Below are 12,430 nucleotides of genomic sequence, written 5' to 3'. Positions count from 1 at the left end.
GAGAGCCTTCTCTTTCGTTTTTCTTTTCTCTTGTATTTTTTCCTTCTCGCGATGGTGGATTCGGAGTCGGAAGTATCAGAGCCCATCGCGATAGCTGTTTCGGCTGATGAGCTGTCCTCGATTTTTCCTCGCATTTCCCTTGTTATTGCCAGGGTTCTTTGTTAGGAATAATGCTGACTGTGATGTGTGGTGCAAGGGGGACTTGCTTTCAGAGGCAGCAGGAGCGAGAAAGAGCGAAAAGAGCGCAGAGATGCGAAGGGGGCGAAAAAGGGCAAAAAGGGGCAACGGCAAAGGGGCAGGGGATAATTGAATTACAGTATAATTGAAATACAATATACTTGAAATACAATATAATTGAAATACAATATAATTGAAATACAATGTATAATTGAAATTCGCCCGCCGAATGCTAGCAAATTTATAAATACTAAATTCTTTCTGTTTGAAACCTTTACATAGATTTTTCAACCTCTTCTTGTCTATTACTTCATTTTTCATAATTCAATTACAATGTGTTCAGGAACCCGGGACTATTTGAGGTTGGGGAGTGGACTGTATGGATAGGTGTTTTGTCGGATCGGGTTTGAACACTGAAGGGAGTTCGGAAAGGGAAATCGTATGAAAAGTGTGAGCGAAGTGATCTGGGAAAGAGGCCAATCAGACACAACCGTATGTGGCTCCGGTAAAACTTTCGTTTATTGCAACAATCGCGAAACGAAACTGGATGCAATCACGACGTAGTGGCACGATCGACGGTAAACGAAACAATGTAGGATGACCGGCAACGTAATGATTGCGTACAAAGAATAATGGGCGCGATTGCGTAACGTATGGATCAGTTGAGCGTTCGAAAGATTCTCCGCGACCAGGTAAACCGCATGATTAACGGTGGTTCTCGGTAATCACGTGATCATGCTTCACGAGCGCGATACCGGGAATCGCCAAAAACACGGACGTCGCGTACCGCGGGTTGGCAGGAGCGCAAATCCTGGGTACGGGTAACGCGGGGGGCTATCGAGGACGGTATCGCTCGACTTCTACATCTTAAAACTAACTTATTCTAAGCTGAATCCTAAACATACCGCCCGCCTTGGATTTCTTGAGAAATCCGAAATCAAGGACACGACTGGTACAGGAGACCACGGTAACGCGAATGTCAATATCCACTGCCGCCCGCCGTCAACGGTCGGCGATACACGCTGGGATGTATATACACAAAGATCGCCCAAAAACACGGCGTATCGCGAGTCGCGGGCTAGACAGATGCGTCATTGCTTATATCTATTTATATACACTATATACATATATACATGGCCTATGTTTACCTCGGTACGGTTTAAGAGCTGCTATCGATGGGTTGCGCATCATCGCGCAACGGACCAGGCTGTTCGGACGGGAGGTCCATCGGTAATATACACAATTTGACGATGGGTCGCTTATATTCAGATTGCGCGGTTTTCACCGTCACAACACGCACGATGCCGTCATCGCCGGGATGACACGCGACGACGCGGCCGAGTTCCCATTTGCATGGGGGGAGATTAGCATGCCGTAATAAAACTAATTGCCCGACGACAATATTGGGCTTTTGAGTTTTCCACTTAACTCGTTGTTGGAGACCCTGCATATAATCTTGCGACCATCGTTGCCAAAAACTTTCCATCATTTGTTGCAATAATTGCCAACGCGAGAGACGTGATTCTTTTATGTCGAGCAGAGATGGAGTAGGAACTGCTGTGAGGGCTGACCCAATCAGAAAATGTCCCGGAGTCAGGGCACAATAGTCGTCAAAACTCTCGGAGACTGCTGCGAGTGGACGCGAATTCAAACATGCTTCGACTTGGCACAGCACAGTCGTTAATTCTTCGAAGGTCAACGTGTGGGCTCCAACAACTCGTTTAATGTGGTACTTCACGCTACGCACGCCCGCTTCCCACAATCCTCCAAAATGAGGGGCGGAAGGTGGAGTAAAGTGCCACGTGACACGATCGAGCGCTAATCGATTAAGCGTTGTAGGATCACGAGTGGCTGCACGAAACGCACTCGTGAGCTCGCTGTCAGCGCCTGTGAACGTTGTGCCGTTATCAGAATAAATATCATTCGGAATGCCGCGTCGCGAACAAAACCTATTATACGCTGCCAGAAACGCATCCGACGAATAATCACTTACGAGTTCTAAGTGAATGGCCTTTACGACCATACATACAAAGAGGGCAATATAAGATTTGCGAGACTGACGCCCGCGGCCGGGTGATGTGCGGGTTTGAATTGGGCCGGCATAATCGAGACCGCAGTGTAAAAACGCTCGAGCCGAACGCGTAACTCGAAAGTCCGGTAATTCGCCCATCAATACATTTTGTGACGCGGCCTTTTCGCGTGCGCATCTGACGCATTTATGAAGGATATTTCGGACTGTGGGACGCGCTCGCAAAATCCAATATTCGTGGCGGAGGACGCACATCGTGAGCTGCGATCCAGCGTGAAGGGCGCGCAGATGAGCGTGAACAATGATGAGCGTCAAGGTTGGGTGTGATTTTAATATGATCGGATGCTTTTCTTGTTCCGATAACTTGGCGTTTTTTAAGCGTCCGCCAACTCGAATTAAGTTGTCCTCGTCTAGATATGGATTAAGGGAGAGGATAGAGCTGGTTTTGTTGAGCGGACGTTGGTTACGAAGAGCATGCATCTCCTCCGGAAAAAGATCGCGTTGCATTTCTCGGAGCCAAAATATTTTGGCTGATTGAATCTCCGACGCATCGAGGGCTTGTCGTACGAAGTTTGAAGTCACCCCGGGCTGTTTTCGAGTGCGTGCAACGAATCGAAAAATGTACGCGCTGACTTTTAATAATTTTGGCCACGACGAGAACCGATCCCTTAACTCCCATGGCGTACGAGCGTGGCAAATGTTAACCTGAATGGTTGGACGTTCCTCGGTGAGCGCGTCAGCTGGAGAAACGGGAAAATTGGGAGGCCATTGGTCGTTTGCTTGGTGCAACCACGAAGGGCCTGTCCACCAAAGGTTGTGAGGCAATAATTGCGACGGAAGCAGGCCGCGAGATGCACAATCGGCGGGATTCTCGTCAGTCGGTACATGGCGCCAAGTGGCATCGGGCAGAGTGGTCTCGATTTGAGCCACCCGATTCGCAACGAACGTTTTCCATTTTGACGCGGGTTGTCGCAACCAACACAGCGTGATGGTCGAGTCTGTCCAACAATAACACGGGATGTTATCCGGCAGCTCGTGCAGTGATTTTCGCACAAAGACGACGAGATGTGTAAGGAGAAGGGCGGCCGAAAGTTCGAGCCGTGGAACAGTCAATGGTTTGACTGGAGCTACTTTTGATTTGGCGGCGAGTAGCGATACTATGACGTGACCGGAGGGATTAATAAGGCGCAGATACACTGTAGCGGCATACGCCAAGGTAGATGCATCGGCGAACCCATGTAATTCACAGGAGCCGAAGTTTACAGTCTGGTGCGTCCAGCGAGAAATTGAGAGAGAATTAAGCATTGGCAATTCTAATCGATATTTCTCCCAGCGTTCGAGAAGGACTGGAGGAAGTGGGGAGTCCCAACTGCATTTCTGCAACCACATCTGTTGCATGAGAATTTTTGCATATACTGTAGTGGGAGTGACCCATCCTAATGGGTCGAAAAGGCGAGCAATGGTTGACAGGACCGTCCGTTTGGTGCACGCGGGATCAGGAGGAAGGGTGACTTTGAAGCGGAAGGCGTCGATTTCGGGATTCCACGCGACACCCAGGACCTTGACAGTGTCATCGCAGTGCAACACTTTCTCCTGGACGGTTCCACAATCATGAGGACTAATATCCATCAGCAAATGCGGAGCGTTGCTCGTCCACTTATGCAACCGGAACTGTGCTCTGCTGAGCAGTGCGATCAATTGATTTCGAGTCTCGATTAACGTGGCTTCATCGAACGCTCCGAAGACACAATCGTCCACGTACAGGTGGTGTTGAAGAATGCGCGTGGCTAATGGGAATTGGCGCCCTTCGTCCTCTATAAGTTGTTGTAGGACTCGAAGAGCGAGAAAGGGGGCCGGAGATGTGCCGTAAGTCACGGTCAGCAGCTGATAGTGGCCCATGGGCTCCAACGGGGACGACCGCCACAGGATACGCTGATAGTCAACGTCTTGCGGATCCACCAGTATTTGGCGGTACATTTTGGTGATATCGGACGTTAATACGTACCGATATTGTCGGCACCGAAGAATTATGGTCGGAAGATCGGTTTGTAGCTTGGGTCCGATCAACAAATGGTCATTCAACGAAGTTCCGTTGCTAGTGAGGCTGGACGCATTAAATACAACACGAAGGTGTGTTGTTGCGCTGCTCTCGCGTATCACCGCGTGATGCGGAATATACACGGCGCGGGGGGCGTCGATACTCGACGGAGGGAGCTTGCGCATATGCCCAAGCTGCAGGTACTCGCGTAAGAAATCATCGTACTCGGCATAGAGTGCGGGTTTCGATTGTAATCGAATTTCTAACTTCGTGAGCATTCGCTCGGCGATTCGATACGAGTACCCGATTTCGATTGGAGGGTTTCGTTTGAAGGGTAAACGAACGACATAACGACCGGACGAGTCACGCCTATGCGTATTGCGAAAATGATTTTCACATTGTTGTTCATCGTCCGTGAAATGAGAGCTAGTCGGGATCTCCTCAATCTCCCAGAAACGACGAAGCTCGAGATCAAGCGAGTCGGACGGGGAGCAGTGATAGGTTGGGACAACTGAACAACTTGAGAGATCGTTCGAGCCGGCGGGTCCAGACAAAAACCATCCGAATATTGAATTTTGCGCTGTCGGCTCGTACGTCGATCCAGCACGGAGTCCATCTAATAATATGGAACCGTATAGATCCGCTCCTATGATTATGTCAATAGGATCGGAACTCGTGGGGTTTTCATCGGCTAGATCGAGATCGCGTGTATTATGCCACGAGACTGTCTGGTGACTTCGGCCAGGGACGTATCGCGTTAGTGAGGGTAAGATCAACGCGGTGGTTGATAGGGTCGAGCCGGTGCCGCGCTTGGATTTTATATTTATTGTCGCCGCATGTCGTGCATTAATGGCGCGATTTCCAATGCCGGTAATAGCGATGGAGACGCGGCGCCGGGGTACTCGTAATCGGTGCGCGAGCGATTCCGTCATCAAAGTGGTGGAGGAACCTTGGTCGAGCAGGGCTCGTACACATTCATCCTGACCGGCGACGGAGGTCACGATGACCCACGCTGTAGCAAGCAAAATTCGAGGAGCGGCGAACGATGTATTAGACGTTACAAGGGACGCAATCTGGTTACTCGCCGAAGGACGAGGATCAGGCGTTGATTTTACAGTTTGCCCAGCTAAACCGGAGGGTGGTGAGTCAAAATGCAAGAGGGTGTGATGTCGGCGTCCGCAGTTTTGACACGCGTACTTGCTGGGGCAAGCAGTGACGGTATGTTTTTGACTCAGACAATTCAAACAGCGCCGCTCACCTTTCACAAACTCAAACCGTTGCGATGTTGTTTTGGATTTAAACAGCGGACACGCGTTTAAGAGATGTTCGGTTTTGCATAGCGAACATACCAAGGGCGCGTCACGAGGACGCGACAAACGGTTGGAGGTCGCGACGTGAGTTTGAACGACTCGCTTCGATTGTTTTGGAATCGACTGGAGAGCGCCGAGCGCGCGAATTCGCGTCGCGATGAATTTATCGAGCTCGGCATATGTCGGATAGTCGGTGGATTCGCCCAACTTTAATTCCCACGCCTTGCGAGATGATCTATCTAATCGCGATACTAACAAATACACGATCATATCGTCCCACGTATCGACAGGGCGTTCTAAATTCCGTAAAGCTTGAAGCGTTTTGTGGGCTTTATCTCGAAGGGATCTGAGCTCGCTCGCGTCCGAAGCGTGCGGAAGAGAATAGAGCGTTTTCAAATGCTCTTGAATTAAATCGCGTTTATTATCGAAACGCTGAACTAATGTATCCCACGCGATCTTAAAATTGGCGTCCGTAACCGGGAGGTTACAGATTAGGTTTTCCGCTTCGCCTTTCACGCACGAATTAAGATGATGAAGTCGTTTAACGTCGGACAACGATTCATCATTAATGATAAGGGACGTGAACTTATCTCGGAAACTTTCCCACTTGGTGGGTTCTCCGGAGAACGTCGGTAGGCCGATGCGGGGAAGATCGCTGCGTGACTGGGCTGCGGCAGGCATCGTTGGAGCCGACGAGGCTGGACCGGACTTTTGCAGCTTGTCGATGTGGTCGGCAATGAAATCTGCGGCTACGTGGTACTCATCCTCGCAGAGGCTGAACTGCTCGTCTTTGAAATAGGCGACCTTCTCGGCTCCTTCGAGTCGTCGAAAGGCTTGGAGGCGCCGATCAATTTCCCGACATTGGGCATAGGCATCCTTCAGGAACTCCATGCGTTGTTGGAGTTTGGCCACGGTGAAGTTGTTTTGTCCCATCTTCTTCACATTGGGAAGGACACGAACGAGAGATCTCATGGCGGCTTCCTGTTCCAACATCACGTCTTCAAATTTGGCGGCCATCTTCTCTTCGTCAAAACGTTCCCACGTTACTTATACACGATTTTCACTGGATCCGGCTCGAAGGACCAAAATGTTCAGGAACCCGGGACTATTTGAGGTTGGGGAGTGGACTGTATGGATAGGTGTTTTGTCGGATCGGGTTTGAACACTGAAGGGAGTTCGGAAAGGGAAATCGTATGAAAAGTGTGAGCGAAGTGATCTGGGAAAGAGGCCAATCAGACACAACCGTATGTGGCTCCGGTAAAACTTTCGTTTATTGCAACAATCGCGAAACGAAACTGGATGCAATCACGACGTAGTGGCACGATCGACGGTAAACGAAACAATGTAGGATGACCGGCAACGTAATGATTGCGTACAAAGAATAATGGGCGCGATTGCGTAACGTATGGATCAGTTGAGCGTTCGAAAGATTCTCCGCGACCAGGTAAACCGCATGATTAACGGTGGTTCTCGGTAATCACGTGATCATGCTTCACGAGCGCGATACCGGGAATCGCCAAAAACACGGACGTCGCGTACCGCGGGTTGGCAGGAGCGCAAATCCTGGGTACGGGTAACGCGGGGGGCTATCGAGGACGGTATCGCTCGACTTCTACATCTTAAAACTAACTTATTCTAAGCTGAATCCTAAACACAATGTATTTTATAATTGTGCTCCATTGCAATTACGAATTACATTGTAATTTAATTGAATGAAGATCTGAATTATAAATTACAACATAATTGAATTACGATTTAATTCAATTACTTTGTAATTATAATTCTGGAGTAATTCAATTGTAATTCTGCACAACTCTGGTCTTACGATCTTACTTCGGGTACAAAAGAACGCACGTGTTTTCTTTCTTGTCGACCTTGTTGGAATGTTCCCGATCTCTATTGCTCTGGAACGATCGCGATTATCAAATTAAACAATCTGAACACTTTGTATAAATGAACTAAATAGAATTTATTTTAGAATGAGAAAGTCACAAGGACACGTCTTTACGATATGAATGTAATATGTCAAGTGAGGATCGAAAATATAGAACGATACCTCGAACAAACAACCAACGCTTTTTTAAACAAACTGAAATATTCCAATATCAAATCGATCGTTCTGAATATGAAACAGTAGAGGAACTATACCCTCGATTTGTAACTAGAAAATAACTATTTAACAATGTTGCCAACCTCTGTGCATAAAAAAAATTTGGTAACACTGATAAACACGCAACTGCTTAACGAACACGAGATGGAGTTGCTTGCTATTTCCATATTCTGTTCAGCTCGGTCCTGAATCCTGCCTTCGTAAGAGGGCAGCACGGTCCCATTAATATGCCGAATGCCGTTCTACAGGGCAGGTCGCACTAAATTAGTGCCTAGAAAGCGATTGAAAGCGATACAAATGCGCGAACTGTACCCCACTGAAGTAACTAGAAAGTAAGTAGAATCTTACTAGATTTTTGGTCTAAACATGGGTTTGCGCGCCTCGGTCTTTTGTTCTTATTTGATCATATTTTGGGCTGTGTCAGGACTCATTCTATAGAGGAAGGTTAAATACAGACCGCTCTTCTATTAATTTAACTTGATTATGCTTATATCTAATAATATGAGGGCCCAAAGTATAGAAAAAATCTTGAAAAACAACCGTAGATTTCAATGTATTTTTCTGTCTCAAAGAGACTTTTTTGACTGATATGATGAGAAGAGCGCCTCGTGATGAACCTTCCTCTATCAAATGAACCTTTGTTCAGCTCAAAATATGCTCGTATAAGGACAAAAAGTCGAGGCGCGTGATTTCATTCACATTAGCATAGATTTCCCCATGAAGACAGAGGTCCTCTCTGATGCAGAGCCAGTCTAGAGCCAATTTTAGTTCAGTTCGCTTAGACGAGATGGCGCCTAGTCAGGAGTACTGTTTCTTTACTCAACGTTGAATCCATGACGTAAGAGGTGAAATAATCTGGAATAGTCATAGCAAAACTGAAGCGTTAGGCTGATATAGTGATGGGCATTATCGACTAAATTCAACTATCGACTAATTACTATTTAGTTACTACATACTATCGAATATTTAGTCGATAGTTTTTAGTCGACTGAAATTTCGTTTTAGTGGTTATACGTCTAGATTGCGGGCTATAGTCTATGCCTACGTATAGATCTCATTTCTCACTCACTCTTACAGCATTGTACTGCAGTGCTCACTCAGTATTATAGGCACAGTAAGAGTAAATTGGGGTAAATATACCAGACAATAATTAAATAATTAATAATAATAAAAATAATTTTTAATAATTCGATATCGCTAATGAGTGAATGTATTTGATAGTAAATCTTATAAAATTTATTCAAAACACCCGCCGTTAAAATTCAACCAATAGCTCGATAGTTTTAAGCGACTGATTCAGTAACTGAATTTAGTCGATAGTTTTCAGTCGTTTACAGGTTATTCTCGTATTTACTCTTATTCTCGATGTTCGCTAGTTAAATGAATAGTAGGACAGTATGGGACAGTACAGAGATATTAAATTTCGTGATTGAATGATTTTGTCTTTATTTAATAATAAATTCATACACTATGTTATAAATATAAATGTACACAATTTATTTATATCGCATATATAGTTTATATTGCATAAATAGCAATAAGATTTTAACATCCAATATGAATTAAAGTATTGAAATATCTATTACATATTTCATTACTTGCATATTTGCACGTCCTGTCATAATTATGTATTTCTAACCTTTTCGTTTCATCGTCTGACACTGACATTTGAAATTTCAAGATGGCGACGTGTAAACAGTCGACTGAAAATAGTAACCCCACCACTACTAAATTCAGTCGATAGTTTAAAAAATCAGTCGACTGAAAATAGTAGTTGAATACTATCGATTTAGTCGATAGTTTTTAGTCGATGGTGCCCATCACTAGGCTGATACATATGTATGCCACAGTGAAAGCGAGACGAAGTCAATGTATGCATACGATTGTAGGTTGGTTGGGTCATGGTTGGGTCAGCGGTTTCCAACATGGAAGGCGCGGACTATTACCAGGAGAGGCGCAAAAATTTCTGAATAAAAAATTAATTCTCATACCATGATATTTACAAATAGTTAGCTTTAATATAAAATGTTACAAGAATTGTTAATAAATATTAATAATATGCCCTCCTCTTCTCATCTGTCCTCCTCCACCTCTTCTTCTCTTTCCTCCTCCACCTCCTCTTCTCATCTGTCCTCCTCCACCTCCTCTCCCCCTTCCCTGTCGGCCCCTCTGCCCGTATAACATTTTTTTAAATTTATTATTAAGCTGTTGCAGCTGGAACACAAAAAATGAAAATTATATAATTTTTTATTTACTACTCTTTTTTTTTTATTTGTGGTCGGGCCATTATATACGTACCTTTAATATCTGTAGCTGTCTGATATCTATAATTGACCTTCTACTGTTGGTATTACTAATTGTTGGTGAACCCATAACGGCTCTTGTCGACCGATTTGTCGACCGTGATCGCCGGTGATGCCGCGGTGGCGATCGGGACCGTGACGACGGCCGTCGATGCGACCGCGATCGTTGGTGAGACCGCGGTGTCGATCGCAACCGTGTCGACGACCGTCGGTGCCACATCGATGGCGACTTACAATCATAATACCAATTAGAGACTGATGAGCGCCCGTGCGACCGCGAGCGTCCAATCTCCATGGATGCTAGATTTTTAGCTAATATGGTAGATGTCGACATCTGAAAACAATTTTTCAAATTATTATAATAATATCATAGTAATCTTGATAAAAAGACATCATGGTACTTACCACGCTTCCTCTGCAATGTACAATAATTACGTTATCTGACGATCGAGTTCTCCCGCCGCGAGCAGAGATATTGGTGCAAGACTTCACGCGTATGCGCGTATGTACTTATGTACTTTGTTTGGCCGCGCATGGCGGGATAATTAATATTATTTGAGAGGACTAATATTATTAATACAATTAATTGATTAATATTTATATATAATTAATATTATTTGAGAGGATTAATATTATTTATATAAAAAAACAAAAACTGTGATTGTAAGAAATGAAAAACATGAAAAAAATCTAGAAAATGCAGATTTCATATATGTATAAATATAAAAGATACTATCACAAATTTAATTTAGCAATGAGATATTACCGTAAGTATTATGCTAAATTTTTTCAAATTCCTGAGAGTGGTGCGTCATAGTAAAAAAAAAAAAAAAATAGAAACCACATTTTTCGGCGTTTTTCCTAAGTTGTACTTATATCTTGCAGACTTTAAAACTTGCGTAGTACAGAAGATGAAACGATATTGTTTTATCTCTTTCTGCCAAGTGAAAAGGTTATTGTCATACATATTACAAAGGATATTATAAGATCGAGGTTTACCTCCGTCGAGGTTTATGCATATTTCGAATATATCTGTCCTTCTTACAATCTCTTTTGTTCTGCCACCCACCCCCCAACATCTATAACAAATGCAATACAACGCTAGCTGATTTGTCATCACTACTACGGTGAAAACGCATAAAGTTTACTTTTTTTTTACGGGATTTCAATATTCATAAATCGATCGTGAATTGTTCGTTAATAGTTCGCGAATAGTTTGCGATTTGTGATAAGTGTGTGTTTGATGGTACGTTTGCATCCGTGGCGATGGAGATAGAAATTGAAAATTTAGTACAAGATCCAAAATTTAAACGCTACCAGAAGGGAAATTGTAAATGTAAGCGGACAGCGTTAGGTTCAAGGCGTATGTCTAAAAAGTGGAAGTTTCGCCAAAGGTAAGTTACGTTTTATGATACTAAACGCGACATATATATTTATATGAGAAATTTCGAGGCAGTTTATACTAATTTACATGTAATGGCCTCAACGCCCGCAGCTCTCGTTTGTTTTCGATTTGTCGTGGTCGCAATCGCAATACATACCGTCGGCGCTCACGCATACACAATACACACACGCTTGATCGTACGCAGGAGAGTTCAACAAGCTCGATCAGGTGTTTTTCTGTAATCTTCAACTATCCTTTTCTACGCCTGCCTTCAACAAAATTATCTCAAAATTTTTTTGCACTGTTACGTCCCGGAGTCTGACTTTCGCGAAAACTATCGTTCCGCGACCCATTCCCCTTACTGGACGCTCTCAAATGCGATACAACCTTTTGTCCACGCGGCACGTTACGTCCGACGTCTGACTGGGAACCACGACTTTCGCGAACATGCGTATTCTACTTAACGCTTACAGTAGATTCGCCCCAAAGCGGCGGACGAGAACAGAGATAACTGAGACGGCGCGAATCTTCGCAGGGAAATATCTAGCAACTTATCGGACAGTTGAGTATAGCGATCGGTGAAGACAGGCAGGCATCCTTTATGCGAACTGCTTCCGTTGCTCGCTGACGGCTGCAGTCGAATCAGGCTGGATCGTCGTAGGAAGGACGATGATCCTCACTCGTCCTGGGAAGATCACGTCGTCGGTGATCCTCGGTTGGCGGGAGATACCCCGCTGTTGTCCTCCGTCCCGCGTTCGTTGACGCGCATGAGCTTTCGTAATTGATAGCGACGAACGCGAATTGAATAGGAAAGCGCGAGGATGTAGGGAGAAGAACTAAGCGAGACTCACTTATTAAATTAATAACTGGGAATATATTTGTAACGTATGAAATGAAATTATAATGAACTAGAAGCGCGTGATATAGCAGGACCGCTAAAAGGCGGATGAGAGCGAGGACTCGTCGGAGTCCGGACCGGGACATCCAGGAGGCGACGAGCCTCGCTGGAGTCTTGAACGAACGTGTTAGACTGGCTGTCCGAATTGAACTGAACTAACTGAACTCTTTTTAGGATCGTG

The 12,430-nt window shown here is 45.0% G+C and overlaps 1 protein-coding gene across 1 annotated transcript; it reads right to left on the bottom strand.

Moving 5' to 3' along the window:
• Positions 1-1,336: 1,336 nt before the first annotated feature.
• On the bottom strand, positions 1,337-6,571 carry LOC143214555 (uncharacterized). Its single transcript, XM_076435768.1, has 3 exons — positions 2,460-6,571; positions 2,171-2,175; positions 1,337-2,064 (listed from the first exon to the last, which is right to left on the bottom strand). The coding sequence occupies exons 1-3, from the start codon at positions 6,569-6,571 to the stop codon at positions 1,337-1,339; spliced, it is 4,845 nt and encodes a 1,614-aa protein (XP_076291883.1).
• Positions 6,572-12,430: the final 5,859 nt, after the last annotated feature.

The sequence above is a fragment of the Lasioglossum baleicum genome, chromosome 12 (genome assembly GCF_051020765.1).
Source record: "Lasioglossum baleicum chromosome 12, iyLasBale1, whole genome shotgun sequence".
NCBI lineage: Eukaryota > Metazoa > Arthropoda > Insecta > Hymenoptera > Halictidae > Lasioglossum > Lasioglossum baleicum.
Note: the sequence above shows the minus strand (reverse complement) of the source record. Positions and strands in the feature narration are given on the sequence as shown.